General features: G+C 33.3%; 1 protein-coding gene across 17 annotated transcripts in view; it reads right to left on the bottom strand.

Annotated features, from left to right (window-relative positions):
- LOC124413191 (tropomyosin Per a 7.0102) overlaps positions 1-20,540 on the bottom strand; it is a 38,645-nt gene that overhangs the window by 8,093 nt on the left and 10,012 nt on the right. For 10 of the 17 annotated variants that reach the window (XM_046893611.1, XM_046893618.1, XM_046893614.1 and 7 more), the window contains 4 exons: positions 10,585-10,718; positions 7,358-7,475; positions 2,290-2,360; positions 261-336 (listed from right to left, as the gene is read on the bottom strand). In XM_046893611.1, coding sequence (XP_046749567.1) covers positions 261-336; positions 2,290-2,360; positions 7,358-7,475; positions 10,585-10,718 — 399 coding nt within the window. Of the gene's footprint in view, positions 1-260; positions 337-1,043; positions 1,115-2,289; positions 2,361-7,357; positions 7,476-7,921; positions 8,040-10,584; positions 10,719-17,990; positions 18,293-20,540 lie in introns of those variants that run through there. The other 7 variants (XM_046893612.1, XM_046893613.1, XM_046893607.1 and 4 more) reach the window with 4 other exon arrangements.

Raw genomic sequence — 20,540 nt, 5'->3', positions numbered from 1 at the left:
TTGTTACACAGATGATGACTCATTTACCACTTGAAAATCAAGAAGCAATGAATCACCTTTCCACACCTACAAATCTCAAGAGATAAGTAGAAAATACGAATCGAAAGAAATCAAATTACACGACTAGTCGATTTTTTTCTTTTCCTGTTCAATTGATAAAGAAACAAAAAACGGCGTGATATATATATATATATATATTTTCAATTGAATTATGGGTAATGAATAAGTATAATAATAAAATCGGACGTCGTTTCTCTTACCTTTTCTTCGGATACTTCGAGGGACTTCAGGTTGTTGCCAACAACGCGAAGTTCTTCCTCCAACTCGACGATCTTTCTGCAAAAGTAAAATCGGCAACATTTAACAATTGAGCAATCGGTTTAAACTCGCTATCGCTTCGATCATGTGTTACATAAATCAATATGTTGCCTACTGATATCCGCACGACGACGGATTGTAACGAACAGTTTGACGCAATGCGAATGAATATAAATATATAACGTATAGTTAGCTATCTTCCTTATTGCGGCAAAGATCGATTTCACTTCAGCCGACGGCAAATATCAAACTTCATCTTTGAACGCTGATATTATTATTATTATTATGATTTTCTAAACGCTTCGAGGAAAGCAGAATTTAAATAATGGGAGGAATAGCAATACAATAACGCTGTTTTAAAACGATTACAATAAACATATATGAAACGAATATGATTGATTTCTACTTCAAATTATTAATGCATTTTTTTTTTTTTGTCGATTAAATTCCAATCTTTTTATCTCTTATCTTTGTAAAAAAAAAAAATTGTTTCTGTTTCAAATACAAAATATAACGTCAAAATGTTCGTTGCAGATTGTTACATGATTAAGAAATCTGAAGAAGCTTTCGCTTCAGGGATAAGAATTTTTTTTTTCATTTTTTCATTTTCTTTTTCACAGGGACAAAAGAATAATTAAATTCTAAAACCTATACGGTAGACGAGAGACGTGTAATTTGCGGAAGCTTTTCTTTTAAATTTCATGCAAGCTGAACGATCTACTTACGACTCGGATAGCTCAGCCTTTTCCTCGGCACGTTCGAGATCCTGTTCCATCATGACTAGCTTCCTGGCGACCTATATTAAAACAGCCACACGTGTCATGCCAAACAAAAACATAATCTTTTTTTAACTTCTTTAGGGTTTTTTTTCTTTCAAGGGAAGGGCGTTGATAATTTTTCACAACAAATTATTGTTAGGTGTCGTGCAAAAAATTGTGACGAGCAACAAAGTTGAAAAATTTCGTGTAAAACTTGGGTAATTTTTAAAGTTGAATTATTGATTCTCAAAGCAAGGAAAAATGTGTGTAACGAATGAATTGAAATAAAGTTTTTTTTTTTCTTTTTTTTCAACACAATTCGTATCGTTAATTTGCAGCAAGGAAATTTCGTGAGATTCTGTTTCACGTACACAAAAACTTTTCAACATTGTGCAGAAAAAAATAAATAAAAAGAATATTTTAAAAGTAAAAAGCTGATTAACTGCGTGAGTGAAAATAAAATTCGTTTTGTCCTCTGGAGCAGCTCGATCCAGCTTTCGTTGTTCTCCTCCGCCATCCTGTCGCCTGGACCATCGTTTCTCTGTCTTATATTTAACAATCGTACATCAATAATAAATATAACATCTAACGCATTAGTATTTACGATACAATAAAAATCTGCAATTAATAATACACAAGAATGACATTTCTCGAGTGCGTAATAGTGTAAGACATCGCATAATTTTTGTCGTGATGAAATTTTTTCAGAAACGGACAAAAAAGGAAAAAAAAAAAAAAAAAAAAAAAGGAAATCTCATATTCCACGTGTATAAACTTGAAACAAAATTTACCGTATAATAAATTGAAATTGAACAGCCGTCCGATCGATTCACGATTACGAAAAATGTCATATATGTATAATAAATAAAAACAGCTAGGAAAAATTGTGAGTAAATAAAAATATACATATTAAACGACTAATCGAACGTTAAGATCGTACAACTAAAAAAAAATCTCTAACAATAAAACAAAAACAGAAGAAAAAAAAAATAAAAAACATGATGGGGGGAACAAATATAGCGATAATGATGCAAATTGGAGAAAAAAAAAACCGTCAAGAAACAAACAAATGCAAACTTCACGCGGTGGGCGAGCACACAATTTTGGAAAACCGACGCTCTCCGTCTAATCGTAGGACGAAAAAAATTATTCTTTTTTTTTTTTTTCTTTGGGAGTGGGGAGGAGCGATAGAGAGAGACAGAAATATGCTTACGACTCTCCAGCCTCGGCACGTTCTTCGGCACGCTCAAGATCGGCCTCAACCATGGCCAATTTACGGGCGACCTGTGTGCGATCAACGGCCATTTTTATTTTCATAACCCGAATTCGTGGGTGTTGGAACAAAATGATTTGGGGGAAAAAAAAAACGATGAAAATAAAAAAATTAAAAAAAAAAAAAAAATCGAAATTATTTAGGGTTTTTTTTTTTTTTTTTTTTCACACAAAGAGAATTAATCTCGTGTATATGAAATCGTTTTAATTCGTCGAAAAGTCGTCTTGTCTTGTCTGTGGAAAAAAATTATGTATAAGCAGATTTTTCAAACAATTAGAAAATATTTCTTATCAATGATATTGCGTATTACGTATATTTAGGTAATTATAAGAGTCATTGTTGTAATGATTCGGATAAAAATTTTGAAACGAATTTATACGAATTTTGAATAGAAAAAAAAAAATACTATTTCGAGAAATGAAAATACTTTCTATACGGATTAAATTTCTTTACCGTTTGTTTCTTTGCTTCTTTTTTTTTTTTTTTTCTTCTTCTTTTCAAACATTTCGTCACCGGTGACTAATTAATTCACTCGATTTCGATTAATTTTTTTTTTTTTTTTCTCACCTAATCTTTTGTTACGCTTCTAATAGTAGACAAGACGGTTTCCCGACGATTTGCAGCCAACGTCGTGCGTATCGAGAAGAAAAGAATTTTTGAACGTAAAAGAAAAAAAAAAAGAACAAATCAAAAATCATTACGACACAATGCGAATATGAATACGTTAATTATAAAGTATGAAGTTAAATTTATATTCTGTGTCATTTTTTTTTTTTCTCTCTCTCTTTTCTTACGTGCGGATAAACACAACGTAGCTCATGTGTGTGTATATATATATAATATCAATCAACGATTACAATGTGATTAATATATTTTAGTAATAATCAACACAACAAATTTTCAATGCGTATATGTAAGGGGGAAAAAAATCTGTTGCTGTTAGCGCACACTGCAATCTCTAAAAATTTCAAAACTGCATCTGATTGAAAAATAAACTCACGTAATCTCACGACGTAAAATAAATATATAACAATGTTAAAGTTCTCGAAACATCAGATGCGTGGGGAAGAAAAAATTAATTAAAATTCAATAACAGAGTGGAGGGAAGGGGGGGGGGCAACAACAAGAATGTAAAATCGAGGGACAATTTTAAGTCGTTATCGAGCTTAGAAATACACTCCAATCTACATGCAAAATTACTATATTATACTAGATATGTTTAAAAACAAAGTTAATGGATTATACATCATATGTATATATTATACATATATGTATAACGGTAAACTGTGCGTTATTATTTCCATCAATTAATCCACCTATAATAATCATAATGCGATGTACAATCGATTTCGCAAGCATTCTCGAACACTCGATGATATTTCGATGACCCACCTGCATGTTATTATCATCATTATTATTATTATTGGTTGTAACATATGAATATATGAATCGACTGTTACAACTCAAAAAAAAAAAAAAAAAAAAAAAATGTATAAATATATATATTCTTTAAAACGTATCTAAAAATCACTTGCGGCATAATAATTGTTTGTTTCTTTCTATGATTATTTATTTTTGTTTGTTCTTTTCATTTTTTCTAATTAGAAATATTAATTTGTGGTCGTTATACGGCGAAAACTATGTTGTTTCGTTATTGTTCGTTTACTGGAATTGTTGTTCCGGTTCAAGAACACGATATCGAATTATCCAAATATACGCTTTTTGTGCTTTAGTTGACGTATTTTTACGGCTTCAATAAGGCTTTCTGCATAAATCCTTTTCACGCAATCTATATATATACGTGTATCACTGATCATCCAAAGATGTGAGTCAATATATAGATAAGAATATTGAAACATGGTAAATGAAAGTTACAGTCGAAATAAACCCGTGAAAAATTGCTCTTTACCCGAAACGAATTTGTTTATTTGATTTGATAAAATTGTTGTACCTATAATTTTTTTCATTCAACCTCTAATACTTAAAATTTTTCCTAGTCATATATATACGATTCGTTATTCCTTTTATCCTTTTCTCATTGCTTCGCAATTTTTTTTCAACTTTTCAACTATTGTAGTTAGATGCGTATGCGCGAACATGATAAATATTTATCGTGAGACTCGTCAATCGCTTATTAAAACATTGTCATTACGGTTAAAACAATGCTTTTTAATTGTTAAGTGAATTCCTAACGACTGCATGATCCGTCGTCTGCAAAAATTCAATGCGCATGCGCTACAATTTGAGAACAGTTGTTAGCCAGGACAACCAACCGTAGATCGTAAATTCTGACAACAATTCACCGCCATGTTCGTAATCTCAAAAATTTCAACAACTGTGCTCGATTAACAACTGTCAAAATTTTTTTAGGTTAGAAACAGTAAATTGGTCAGTAAATTTCAGCAGACGACGGATCATGCGATCTCGTTAGGAATTTACTTCTGTACATACTATACAAGTATGATAGCTCTGTATGCGTATATATTATACAATATATTACTCGCCTCTGTATTTAGCACCCAATGACACAACGAATGATTCCATTAGGCGTTGGATCTCGAAACCGTGTGAATATGTAAATATATCTCGATGCGTCGATAAAGATAGAGGAACGAACATGACAAAAATAAAGTGAAAAAAAAAAAAAAAAAAAACAATAAAAATAAAAATACCGCAGAAAAAAACTTGCATATTGCAGAAATTGAGCACTTATCTAAACAACTGGTTTCACACAAGATGGTTAGCGTCACCTTAAAGGCAAGATGGAAAGAAGATAAAATTTTAAAATCACGTCATAATTATTTATCCGCACCCGAAATTGAACACTAACGAAGCACTGTAGGTATGTATATTGTGTTTACTTGGTTTAAAAAATTTTTCCAATATCATTATAATAGTTATTATTGTTGTTATCATTATTATTATTATTACTGTTGTTATTGTTGTTGTTGTTGTTTTTCCATGAGTTCGAATTTCCTTGTAGTGACTTTTTTTGAAAAATATTCATGCATCTGTATATTAATAAATAATATACAATCTTGATTAAATACGTATTTCCAACGATTGCGAGGTACGTTATATTATATTGTAGTATGTAAAATTCAAATGTATAACTTGACAATTTTGTATCGCTAATAATGGGGCAAAAAATTTTCATATTCATTAGTCTATCAATAGGCAGAGACAATGAATTTTTTTTTTTTTTTTTTTTTTTTTACACATATTTACTATATCTATATGTATTATTGCTCTGAAGATATTACAGATGGCGAAGCTGCAGCCGATGTCGGTTTTAGGAAATCAATATAAGAGTATGATTATTATTTTAATCATTATTACCATTGCTGTAGTTTCTATTATTATTATTAACATTTTTTTTTTTTTTTTTTATTTATATATACCAACATCCCTATATACCATCTATTATTATATACAAATTTGTATAAGTATTCAATTATCATTGATTTAGTTTTATTATCTGTTATTGTAATGAATTAGTTGTATTATCATGGGTTATTATTTGTATCATTTATTTATTCAAGTTATATAGTGACGCGTCAGATAATTTGAAAAATTACTAGTTTTATTTATTTATTTATTTTTTTTTTTTTTTCAGCTATCGTTCTACCACTATATATATACATATATATACGTATCCGTACGTATAATATATTTATAGCTAGATCGGTATAGTAAAGCACCAATTATTTTATTTTTTTTTTTTTCAAAATTTTTCTGACAATTTTACGTAATTATTTAAATATGTGATTTAACTAGCGAGATTATCGATCGTTGATTATGTATATATACATATATATTATAATATGTACATAATTTTATCCACGCAGACAGACACACCCCCCCCCCCCCCCCCCCCCATATATAATATTATCACTTTACAACAACAACAGCCGCGTTGTCATAACGATTTTATGTATAGTATAGATATACATAAAAGGTATAATAATCGGCGAACAAGCGGAACCGAGTATTAATTGTAATTCGTTTAAGACACAGAAAAAAAAAAAAAACATACATAAAAAAACTTCAGATTGATTGATTTAAAAAGATTCTCTGTTAATAACGAGAAGAATGAAATTCAAAAAACACTAAATCCAGAAAGAAATGAACGTTTTTTTTTTTTAAAATACACATATCTAAGCTGCACGGTTTTTTTTTTTTTTTTTTTCTTCTTCTTCTTCTTCTCATCACTTCGATTCGTTACCGACGTTTCGAATCCCCGTATAATATTAATTTAATATTTGGCACACCTGAGATTTATATATATATATATATAACAAATTATTAATCGCGCACATATTTTCTGCACAGATTCACAATTCATTATTATTACTATAATCATCATTATTATTATTATTATTATTATTATTATTATTATTATTATTATCATCATCATCATCGTATGCAACAAATATACAACACAGGGAAAACTTTTCATTACTATACGTATCGTCGTCATCGTCGTCGCGGTTGTCATCGTTATACGAATCTTGGTTAAATATATGTATACATATATATATATATATCATACGCATATATATAATATATATGTAACGTTTCAGTCATCGAAGCACGTAATAAATTCTTGGTGAAATTATTATCACGTGTCAAATTTTGCCAACTTCCAATATTACGATATATATATATATATATATATCTTTCGAAATTCGATTACGATCTGCATGTAATCGATCGACAATCTTCATCATCATCATTATCATCGTCGTCATCGTCATAATCGAAACGATGACGCGTTAAACGAAAGAGTGTAAATTAAAGAAGATGAAAAATAAAAAAAAAATAAAAAAAAAAAAACTTTTTTTTGTCCACAAGAAAAAAACAAAAAAAAAAACAAGAAAAAATCCATATATATAGACACAGCGAACACAAGGCAAGTTATTACGGGGTTATTATTAGGCACTTTTAATATCGGCTAAGAACCACCACTGCAGTCACTAGTGATTGGCGTAGCGATTGGTTCCCGAACCTCATCGTATTTCTTGTCGGCTTCTTCAGCGAGGAATCTAGCCTCCTTGAGTTGATTTTCAAGCGCGTCCATACGCTCCTCATCGGCCAAACTGCGGTTCTCAAGAACCTTGCGGGCGCTTTATACATATTGAATGGGAAAATAAAATTTACAATTATAAAAATGATAATTATATCGATACATATCTATACATAGAGAGAAGATATTTCCGCTCAGCTCGCCGCCATCCTCGAAAATTCGTTTCGCCTTTTTTTTTTTTTTTTCTTTTTCACCTGTGCGATAAACGTTTAGCCAGCCTTGATTTCCAACTACGTTCGAGTACAAAAATCTTTTTTTCGTGCTTTTTTTTTTTTTTTTTTTTTTTTACTTTTTGTTCAATCTATCGCACCGTAAACAAGTAGCAAAAGTAAGATCAACGATGAAACTAGATGAAAATCAAAGCTCTCTAACGAAAGAAACAAGAAAAAATGTACCGGTAATGTTTTTTTTTTTTTTGTGTGTTTCATTTTCTGTTCGTTTGTTTGTTTAATTGTTTGTTTTTTTTTTCTCGTATCCAAGACCCACCTCTTCGTATTTTTTATCAGCCTCTTCAGCAATCAGTTTAGCCTGGGCCAGTTGTTGTTCCAATAAAGACACGCGGTCATCCTCCATGTTGGTACGATTTTCAAGGGCCTTCCGTATCCTGATAATTTTTTTTCTTCATATTTCTGTTTTTTTTTTTTTTTTTTTCAAATTTTCCCCTTTTTTTTTACCCTCCCCCCCTCCCAGCCACTTACCCCCTATACCGTTTGTAATGTTCAATTTTATTGAAAGAATGAGATCCCGCATATAATATATATACATGTGTGTGTGTACATATTTTTTTTTCTCAACAAAGCAACTTGTGTTAATCTATTTCTGTTTTGTGTGTGTTTTCATGTAATATAATATTCGCGTTGTAATTGGACGAAGAATTTCCAAAGATCAGTATAGGGGAGGGGGCAAAATGGGATACCCTTAAGATTTCATAAAAAAAAAAAAATTTAATTTTTCAATTTAAAAAAAAAAGAAAAAAAAAATAATCTAACGCATTTGATTCTTCGAAAATTAAGTATTTCCTTAAGTACTCCGTTTTGCTTGCTTGCTTGCCCCCCCCCCCCCCCCCCTCCCTCTCAAAATGAGTAAATTTTGAAGACTCGTACCCGAAGCGTTACTTGTTCGGCGATTTGCACGATTCGATGATTTGAAGAGTAAAAGAAGTACGTCCGTAACTCGTAATAATTCTGGACTGTATATTATAATTTACGTACCAAATATACGTGAGATGAATTTCATTGCACCAGAGATGCCGGTATTTTCGCGCCTACGTGTTACGCGATTATATATATGTATATGTATATATATATGAATGCGTGTTTGGCAATTCTTTGCGCGTTGTGTCTGTGAATCTATCCATGTGTATATCAAGTACCTAATGTCGCTCATTCTTTCAACGTGTTGTAATAATCCCGTGACGTCTACTAACGTGAGGGGCGGAGGGGGAGGGGGGTTATGACATCATTCCCCAGAGTGTAAGAAAAAAAAATCATGTCATACCGAATTCTTATCTATATGTATTGTATATAGTTATACAGGTACATAAGAACGTAATAGTTTAATCATGTAAATATATATATATATATATAAGGTAAGTGTTAAATTAAGTGATACAGATAAGTTTTTTTATTTCTTTTGTTTTTATCTTTTTCTTCTCTCTCTCTCTCTTTGGCAGTATAACGAGTATATAAATGCTCAAATGTGATTTGACAATTGTAATCGCAAATTGTAATGTTTGATAGAAAGATTGACTCGTATATATCGATAATGAAACAGGCGTACGAGAATTAATCAACAGACTTGTGTCAAAAAAAAAAAGAAGAAAGAACAAGAAAAAAAGAAAAAAAAAAATTACGAAACCCCGTGTAATTAGAACAAAGTTATAATAACAATAAGAATAATACTTATAATAATAATAATCTGCCAAAGAATATCCCCCCCCCCCCCCCCCCCCCCCACGCACACACACTTTATTATATATAATACGATAAGTGAAATTGATAATCTCGTGTGTTTGCGAAGCGATTACATTTGTAAATCTGCAATACTTCGTGCCTTGAATCACCGCCAATACGCGCTTATAACGTAATATATTTGTAATTTTATAAAGAAAATTAGCAAAAATTTGCTCGTTTACTTCAAAAATTGAAAATTGAAAATCGTATAATACGATTTTCATAGTCACATGTATATTGAATTTATCTTATTTTTTCATTGTGTTATTTATACGAAGGTAGTTAATTTTCGATAATAATAATTCGATAGCTTCGTAGGCGAACGAAATAATACCACTGAGCTCTTTATCATATTATATACACGTTATACTGGTACTTTAATCATTGAAATTGATTTGCAAAACTTTTGCTTTCTTCCTTCTCTCTCTCGAAAAAAAAAAAAAAAAAAAACCTTACACATGACATTTATCCGTTTAAGAAAATTCAAATTATTTACCATTTTACGGTACAATTTTCACATACACTATAATTATTATTGAATAAAGATGTTGAAAACTTTCTCTATAAATTTACTTCTATAAATTTTCTGCTAATATATGTATACTATACAATTATACATATGTTTATACCGTAAGGTGTAAAACGAGTTTCAATATATATTTCACAAATTGATAATAATCGATGAAAAAGAATTTAAACACTCGTATAAATCTCGTATCCAGGTAAATCACGATTAATTATACTCGATATGTATAGTGATTTTCAAAATTTCGCAAAAAAAAAAAAAATACCCAGCAACTCAACATCGTCAGCCTGCAGCGTAAAAAAAAAAGTTCCTTTATAATTTGATAACAATACATAATAAAAAAAAAAAAAAAAAAAAAAAAAAAAAAAAAAAAAAAAAAAAAAAAAAAAAAAAAAAAAAATAAAATCTCTAATTAGACGCTTAATTATTCGTTTTTTCAACAAATCGAGTATAAAGAATCGTTGATTCTGTATTTACGTTACAATTGTGCATGTGTGTAAGTTTTTTTTCAAGAGAAAACAAGAAAAAATGCAAAATAATTATTAAAAAAAATATATATATATATACACACACACACACACACACATGCATGATATATGCGCGCGTGTGTGTCTGTGTATGTGTATGTAAATATACTCGTTAGATTGAACTTTCTACAATAAAATTCTTACCGCTCGCTTTCATCGGCGGCCTGAGATGCCTCGGCCAACTTGGCTGTGGCAGTTGCAAGACGTTCCTCTGACCTCTCCAAATCTTCCTCAAGCAGCTGGATGCGACGGTTGAGAGCCGCGACTTCGGATTCGGCCTGTAACACGAGGTGAAAAGAGAAAAACGTCGATATTAGCGAATCTTGTTGGAAAAACATTTATTAGAAAACGTTAGAGAAACATTATCGCATCTGCAAGAATGAAACTAAAGTTTCTCAATGCAATCCAAAGTATTTTTAATAAACATAATATCCAGTAATTAACGTTTATTTTGTTTCAATTAATCAATTCATTACAATACTAAGTCTTATATATATATATATATATATATATATATATATATATATATATATATATATATACAGATCAAACACAAATATACGGCCAAAAAACAATTATATAACACGAAGACTCTGATTTATTTATACGTTTTCATTATTTTTACTTTTTTAAATGTGATTTTAGAAGTCCTGACAAAAAGACCAGAAACGTATATATATATATATATATATATATATATACAAGACTGACTTACTTAACGTGTTACATAACAGAAATTAGCACGCAGCTCAATAATAACCTAGGATAATTTTTCTTTCGAGAAATTGTAAGACTAATGATTGAAATTTTCAATAAATTGAAAGTATAAGGCAAACACTAACATACAATTGTTTTACTTAATAAAAAAAAATCATTTTTAACCGGGATTGCCGAGAAATGAAAAATATCCCGACGTTTGATATTATTTGAAGAACGTCCGCGGGTAGGAAAATTGAAAAACAGATATTAAAAAATTAATTGAAAAATAAAAAAAATAATAAAAAAAAAAAAAAACAATCGTCTTTCAATTTTCTCCGAATCGAATGACAATGGCGAAAGACGCTCGAGGAAGGCGCGTGATCAGCTTGAGAATTACAATGAATCTATGTCCAGTCGCAAATATATTTATGTATACATCGTTATACAGTTTGAAAAAAAAAGAATAGAAAAAAAAAAAAAAGAGGAAGAGAGACGCGTTGAATTCTTACATCGCATAGGCTCGGCTGGATCGTTACACTAATGGCAAAGAAAATTTGTATAACATTATACAATAATGAGGAAGAAAAAAAAAAAAAAAAAAAAAAAAATACGAGGAAAGCAATAATGTATTTTTAATGTATCCACACGATATTTAATCTATGTATACCGTATATAATTCCGTGAAGGATGTTAAACGTAATAGATTGTTAAACAGGGCGGGGCAGAAATTCCGAACATTTTGATGACGAAACTTAAAATACAGAAAACAAATTTTGAGGAAAGATCAAAGTTTTGGAAGAGCAATGTGAAAATGAAAAAAATTGAAAAATCAAAATTCCGAACGATCCAAGATTTTCAATTCTGTGAATATCTGGCTAAGTGAAATTTCGCCAGTTTATTTTAAATTCTGTAATTTATAACTCTATCGAAACATTATTTTTCGTAACTTTAATTTGAATTTCCCGCAATCTTGGATTTCAGAACTTTGATCCGTCGACTTTCCAACCATTCGAAGCTTTGTTGTGTCTCCAAAATTTCATATATTTACATCAAGCTTCGTCATCAATTAATTCAGAATTGTTAGCATCCAAAACTTTTCAAATTCGCAACTTCAACCCCGGCCGTATTAAAGGCTAGAATTTTTTTTAACGAAAACTTCAAGTAGGTACAAAACTCGATCTCAAACTTCATATTTTTTTTATTTCCGACTACATTCGCACACTATAAACACCCGAAGTACTGTATTTTCTCATCTAATTAAATTATCCCCCCCCCCCCACACCCACCAAAAAAAAAACACCTCCCAGTTCCTCTTTCACAAAAAAAAAAAAAAAAAAATCATCAAGATAAAATCATCTAACAAGATACGTTTCCGACATCCGCGATATGCGTAATTAAAATTCTTAAAATTACATCCTACTACGAAACTAATAAAGGATGCACCGTAAAAACACGTACGTCCGCCATCAGCCACCACCGACTGTCTAGTCGACGTTACATCAGTTTCGCATGGAACTCAAAGTCAGTGTCAGTATCAGAATCGTTGATTCCATCACTCAAAGTCTTCCGATCCATCATCTGCACGACAGTGGATCAGAAGAGAATCGATAATAACAAATCAGTGATCACAGTGTGACCAATCTGTATGCGAAGCCCGGACATCCGGTTCGGAAACCCGGCTACAAATTATATATACAGAGAGACTGTATACGTGAATTTTTTTATTTCCCCTTTTTTCTATCGTTTGTGCAGATACGCATTCTATATATGTATACACATGTATATACATATACATATATACGTAAAACACTAGGTGTGTGACGCACACGAGTGATTATTTTTCGTGGGATTCGTTGAAAATGTATGACGACGAAGGATGGACTTATTCATTCACGTGTTTAACGCAGTATGGAGGAAGGTGTGCCGGGCTTTTTCAATATCCACGCATGAAAACCCTACGATACAGTAGATTTTACGTCACGTCACGTCACGTCACGTCACGCAGGTGCGTCGCTCTTCAATTTACAATTAGTTTTCGAATCAGGCGTGCTGCATTGACAATTCGAATGTACATATACACGATATTGTGATCCGATTTTCTTTCTTTGTTTTTTTTTTTTTTCTCTTTCTTTCTTTCTTTCTTTCCTTTCCCCCAAAACAAGTTTTTATCCCTGAAAAAATCCTTAGGTATTTCGGTGTCAATTATCGTTGGAATTGGAAAATCATAAGAAAAAAAACTAATAATCTAATTAAAAAATACGGTAATTTGTTGAAACGTTTCATGACGATCGGATGAATGGTATCTACGCATGCGGGACAAACAGACATTTATTTTATTTTGCAGTTGAGTAAATTAATTAATTAATTAAATCGTGTTCAATAAAATAAAATATAAGAATAAAAAGAAGAAGTTATTTTTTTAAAAGAGGATACCGGAAGCTGGACGGTATATTTTATACAATGTATACCATTATACAGGATACCGTATCATCATACTCCTTGATATACAGATATGCATGATTATAAATTATGCATTTCGCCACCGGAGAGTCGCCACATCCTTTCCTGATCCTGCATCGTCAGACATACACGTCATATACTCCAATGCAGTAGGTATAATAATTGTTATCGTGACGAACTTTGTCATGAAATCCAGTAAACCGTAATAAACCAAAGAATACTGATATTTTGCGATCCTATTTCATTTAAATCGCAAGTGCAACGTCCTGCAAGCGGACGACGTACTCGTAGATATAATACTACACTACATGCATGAATATATGTACATTAGGGTGGTGCAAAAAAAATCGAATATTTTTTTTTTTCCAGTGATTTAAGATGTCGACCAATTCATCTTTTATCATTTTACTTTGCCACGTCTGAAATTTCGATATATCGGCCATTCGAAATATCGACCCTTCCAAGTTTTCACCCCCACCCCAAAGAATTGCGGAGACGTAACAAACGGAGTCAATACAATTCTTCGACCTCGAATTATACGCCCGTAGGTGTCTGTAGTGTCAGTTGTGAACGCCTATAGTATAATAAACATACCGGTTCCTTGTAGGTACATGTAATATAATAGATCATAGGCGGACCAGGGGTGAACGCAAGATAAAGATCAATGTAGCAAAAAATAAAAATAAAAAAATAATAGACAAATAGAAATTTAGCCTTGAACTCCATATTAGTCTTAATTCTTGTACATATACAGTACAAAACAGTATCAAATATAATTATACATCAATATCATCGACTATATATACATATATATTAGACTGTATCAAAAAAATTGACTATTTTTTTTTTTAATGGTATACTGAAAATATTGTTCAAGGTGACGAAAAAGAAATACCATAAAAATTTCAGATTTTAATATTGATATTTAGAGGTGCCTCATCGCGATTTTCTACTTTCCATAAGAATAACATGGCAAAAATGGTTCTTGCTCCTTGCGATTTTTATAACTAGATAACGACGCGTCGTACAGAAAATTCATAAGCATGTTTTTGTAGGAAATTGAACGTTCTACAAAAAAGGTCTCTTGTCATTTTACGATAAATCTACTCCTTCAAAAGTTATTTGAGGTCCTTTGTTGATGTTTGATCTCAAATAACTTTTGAAAGAATAGATTTATCGTAAAATGACAAAAGACCTTTTTTGTAGAACGTTCAATTTCCTACAAAAACATGTTTATGAATTTTCTGTACGACGCGTCGTTATCTAGTTATAAAAATCGCAAGGAGCAAGAACCATTTTTGCCATGTTATTCTTATGGAAAGTAGAAAATCGCGATGAGGCACTTCTAAATATCAATATTAAAATCTGAAATTTTTATGGTATTTCTTTTTCGTCACCTTGAACAATATTTTCAGTATACGATGGAAAAAAAAAAATAGTCAATTTTTTTGATACAGTCTAATATATATACATAAATTAATATTTCACGAAAAATGTTACTTTGCAATTAGAATTAATTTTTTAATTGCGACAAGCCATATCCATTTCACTTAATCAATTTTCTAGTAACTATTTAAAAAAAAAAATGGAATCTTTCTAGGCAATGAGACGCGATAAATAGAAAACAGATATCGGATGGTCAGCAGAAGCTGAAAACTGTGCAATGCGCGGCTATTATAATATAATATTATCGTACATAAGACCGCAGTCGAAGAACCGTAAAGAAAATCTTGACTTTTGTCCCCTGTGCATCCTCTATACTGTTAACCTCATACTGCCGGTTGCGTCACTTCACTCAGACGTTTTATACCTGGTATGTGTATTTGTATGTATATACATATATGTGCGTATGTGTAAACAGCGTGTGAGGATGTAACGCGTTACACTTTGATGCGTTATATAGACGTATGTAGAACCGCATGAGAGTTTCGTTTCTGTCTGGTGTTTTAATTCCATTAATTTTTTTTCAAATACGAACCTTTTTTTTTTTAAATCGCGAAAAAGTAGCAATACTAAATTCAGAATATCCTGAACAATATGAAACAGGTTTTTCATAATGTTGTGATGATAACGATTATACAATATGTACGTGTGTGTATGTGTGTGTAGATATAACGTTGCACGGAACGTCGATGACAAAAATCGTCAATGTCAGATCGATAAGAGCACGAGGCCGACAGATAAGTGGCTCAAAACGCCTTATTGTAGGTGTAATATGTAACAACAATTGTTTAAAGATGTAGCTGGTAGCCTCAAAGAAATCATTCAGACAAGATTAAATCTCATTTATTCCAATCATTCCAAGATTTCTATTTTTCAAATATCACTTGCCAAGTTACGATCCTTCGATAATTTCCTTCGTTTTACTCCATTAATTCATATAAATTCTGCGAACTGGATTTTTCGCGTCTTTCAAGATTCGACACTTCGACCCTTCCGTTGTACAGCCATCTACTTTTCACCCTCAGGTCTCGGCTCGGCTTCCTTGGAAGCCGGAGCAGTACGGCATAGTCTAAGCGAATGGTCAAGCGGGGGTGAAAGGCTAGTGACCAGCCCACGCCCAAATTGAGGGTGGCGAAAGGATCGCATGCTGTCTGCTTTCGGCCCGCATCCTGTAGGGTGCAACTGGCGCTACATGTCCCTGACCAAGGTCAGGGTGTTGCGTGCAGAGGATGACGAAGTTCGCCCTCTTGTAGGGGGGGAGGGGGGGGCTGATACCGGTGAATATGCATTAAACGAAGGACTTTGATTGGAGTCAGAAGAAGAAGAAGAAGAAGAAGAAGACGACGACGAAGAGGAAGAGGAAGTCAACAAGGCCAACTGCATCAGTGGACAATATAACTTTGATAATGATTACTCAAACTTGCGGCCTGTGTTTCTCTCAGAGATAAGAGCGAGTGTAGATATAAACTCGGTATCAAATGTAACCCGCACACGAATTATTGTATAAGCTACACCTGCTGTACCGTCATGATCCGTTATAGGTGGTAGGTTGTATGTTGGTGAGTATAGATCTTCACGGTGATTGATGGGGTAAAAGACAGCGTGGAAAGAAAATGAATGAAGAATTGAAAGAAACCGGGTTCGACGTAAATATCTTTTTTCCCTTACTATTTTAGGAAAAATAACTACGAGATTGAAGTTGGTATCGAACTTCAATGATTTTGAATGAACTAAAATTTGGAAATAAGATCGTGTTTTGTTTTATTACAGTTTACTGAATTTCAGGCAATTCCGAAATCGCAAATAACGGTTTTTCCTCAGCATGAGTCGAGTCGTTACTATAAGGTTATTAACTTCAACTATGATTCTTTTACATGTAAATCGTGCAATTTGCTATCGGACAAATTCGATACTTAAGAAAAACCGAAAGGCTCTGAGACATATGTGTTCAATTTGCCTACCCTCCTGAAGTAAAAATCGTTTTAACTTAACTGAGAACCGTTAACCTTGGAAAAGATAGCAGTAATCCTGCGTATTCGGAATGACAATCCTGATTTTTTTTTTTTCATCAAATTTTCCACATCGAAACAAACAACCTACGACTCTACGTAAACGCGAGATTTTACCAAATCGTTTAAAAGTAACTTTTCGTGACCTGAAGCAATTAAACTACTCCTCAAATCAACATATTTCCAACCGATTTTTATTTCTTCCAATTAATCAATAAACAGCCATATGTTTTGACAGTAGATCAATATATACATTAGAGGATATCAAGAAATACTTTTATTCCTCAAACTGCCTACCAATCCAGACTGATTCAATTTGTGTCCTTTCATCACACACGCTCAGTTCCGTATCTATTTCGTCTGTTCTTAATTTCATTACAAATAAATGTGTACATCTGTATAAAACAAAGGTTGAAGAAACGATAAAAGAAAGAATAAAGATTGTTAAACAGACTACATTCCTCTGTACCAACAACTGACGATCCAAGAAGTTAAATTTGTGAAAAGAATGCGGTGAGTGGTGTGCTTTTGCCCCTCCCTACATGCGGTGGAAGAGAGGCTAACAGCGACGGCCGCAGCCCAACTCGACGACGAGCCCCTGACACACACACGTCACGTTTTCGCTCTCCGTCGCACGCAGGGAGGACGAGTACTCTTTCCACTCTCTTTCTCTCTCCGTTCTCCGTTCTCCGTCTCGCTCTCTCTTTCTCGCTTACTCCGGGGGATCGATTCTCGGCGTTCAACAAACTCGGAACGACGCCGGTTCCGAGTTGATGGAAGAAAAAAAGTGAGAAAAAATTAAATGAAAAATAACGAGGGTGATCCATGTTGAAGGTGGAAAATGAACAGATTACACCGGTTATCCTTGAGTGTCGAGATGATCGGAGTGTCTCTAAAATCGGGCGGACTATCGAGTCCGAAAATATAGTCAAGACTCACTTCTTCCCGACGCATCAGCTCGACCTGAAGCCGTTTGTGGTACTCGTCGCACTCGTCCTTGTATTTCTCCATCTCCTCCTTGGTCTGGCGCATTTTCTTCTTTAGCACGTCAAGTAGGCTACCCTGCTGTACTTGGGTCGTCATTTTGTCACCCGGTCTACGACTCGCTACTGTCACTAATTATGATAACACCGTTACAATATCGAGCTCGCTTTCTAGTTCTCTCGAGTACGAGGGTTTCGAACGCGCAAGGTGGTTCCCGTTGTCTCGAACTGTCGCACGACCACTGGCTACGATGGTTACGGCAAGATGGCCGTCCCCGAGAGTTACGCGCATGCGCCATCCGCCATCGGGAAGTAGTTCCTCCGACCAGCGAAGAAACACACACACGCGACCACGCATCGCCCTGCGCATTGAGATGTGTGCGTTTTTACCGACGGATCGACCTGTTAGTCGCGTTAATGAATTAAAACAGGAATATTTCGTCAGGGACAAGGCGAATAAATATTATGATTGAAAAATTGGCGGGAAAACTCGCCACCGTTTTCCTATCTACGTGCGTGCATTTTCTTTGCATTAAATATCCGATGCCGTTAATTCCTACGCGGCCCGTCGCGCCGATCGGCCTGACCGGAAACTCCCGGAAATACCGCGCCCGGCACTTCACGCTCGGCTCGGCCATTCGACCATAAAGGTATAAGGAAACTTCTATGCATCCGACTGGCCGATCGGTTATTGTCTATGCCTGCCTATCTATCTACCTACCTACCTACCTACCTACCTACCTACCTACACACCCATATATACTCCTGCGGAAATGTGACAATTCGGATGAATTGCCGCCGCGGATCGAGTAAACGGTGATTGATGTAAATCCGCGTTATGTAACGGTAGCTGCGATTCATCGTTCGCCAATTTACTCCATACGTTTACACGACGGAGGCAGGTGGGCACGACGCGCAACCCATGACCGTGAGATTAGGCACAGTTTCGGTAACTCTGCATGCCTGTTTACCGCGGCATACGCCTATCTGGGGATTGTCAATTTCGTGCTCTAGTGCGCAACGACGATCTGTATGCAGCAGATGATTATTCTTCGGATTAACAAGTGATCCCGTTCACTTGATGTGTTTGTTTTGTATGTATTCATATACAAACGGAAAAGAACAGGGAGAAGATCGCGAGTCCGTTAACTTCGACGCGCCGCATTTCACATTTGTAATCTATTTTCCATGATGTATATAAACTGGCAAGATGAGAAACCGAATACCCAAGTCTGGTGTCAATTGTCAGATAATTGTATGTACTCGTTATGCAACACGGAATTTTACAACTCCACTTAGCTCGATTGTTTAAAAATTTTTTTTACGATTTTATGACCTAAATCGATTATATACGGGTGAATTATTTTATTGCAATGTTATAGTATTGATTACGATAACAGACGAAAAATAGTTACGAGAGATAGATTGAATCTAATAGAGGACAATTAATTTTCAACCGAATCAATTGTATATCAGCGTTCGACCCACAAGAAGATGATCAGTAAATCAGCCTTAACATAGATATATACAGCTGCAGTTTTTAGAAACGATACATTTTTTTTACTATTATAATCTATTATTCGTCTACGAATAATAAAAACTATCTCGATTTCAGATAAAATGGATCACCACTGCGTGAATGATATGTTAACTTATGTTACATATTTTCAAACGCGTATCATATAGATCGAAGAAAATCGTGTTTTCCTGTTTCGAAAGAAAACATAGGTCTTAGCTTTTTATCTTTGCGGTTTGTCTTCCTATATATACAGGGTGGCCTTTAGTTGAACTTCATTTCAAATCGTAGTTTTCCGATTAATCCCAAGTTTTTTCACGAGAAAAAAAAAAATTTTGGTGCGTCAAAATTTGTATATTGTTTAGAAGAAAATGGTATAGGTATGGTTTGCATTTTCGATTCGTTATATTCGTATCTCCTTTTAATTCTGAAATTCACTTCTAAAAATTGGAGAATATTTTCTAAAATATCCGAGAATTTCGATTACACTATTTCAAAGTTTTTTATTTAGCTTCTACAAAAAATTTCACAGCAAGATTTTATTCGCGATATAACCAGCTAGATCATTTCATTTTCATGTCTTTCCTACATTATTTTGCATTTAATTATTGTAAAATAGATGCCAATCATATGTACCGCATAATTTAATTTAGTTAAATTTATGTCTGTATAAATAGGCTTATCAAAATACAATCCGTTAATCAGTCCCCGTGTACTAACCGGAAGTCTACACTGTACCCCGTATATAGTACTATTTATGAACGACGTATTCAACAAAAAATGAAGACATCCAAAACGAAGCAATGCTTTCCTATGAGTAAGTCGGCAGGTTCTGCTCAAATCACGAAGGCGATGAAAGAATCAAGATATGATTTTCATTTATGTGTGCGTGCATTGAAAAAAAACGTCCAAGAATTAATAAAAGGAAAAGAGAAATGTCAAAACTGAAAAAATTTACTAATTACTTGAAAAGTATTCCATCAAATATGA

The sequence above is a fragment of the Diprion similis genome, chromosome 12 (genome assembly GCF_021155765.1).
Source record: "Diprion similis isolate iyDipSimi1 chromosome 12, iyDipSimi1.1, whole genome shotgun sequence".
Taxonomy (NCBI): Eukaryota; Metazoa; Arthropoda; class Insecta; order Hymenoptera; family Diprionidae; genus Diprion; species Diprion similis.
The sequence above is the reverse complement of the archived record's forward strand: the minus strand, read 5'-3'. Positions and strand labels throughout refer to the sequence as shown.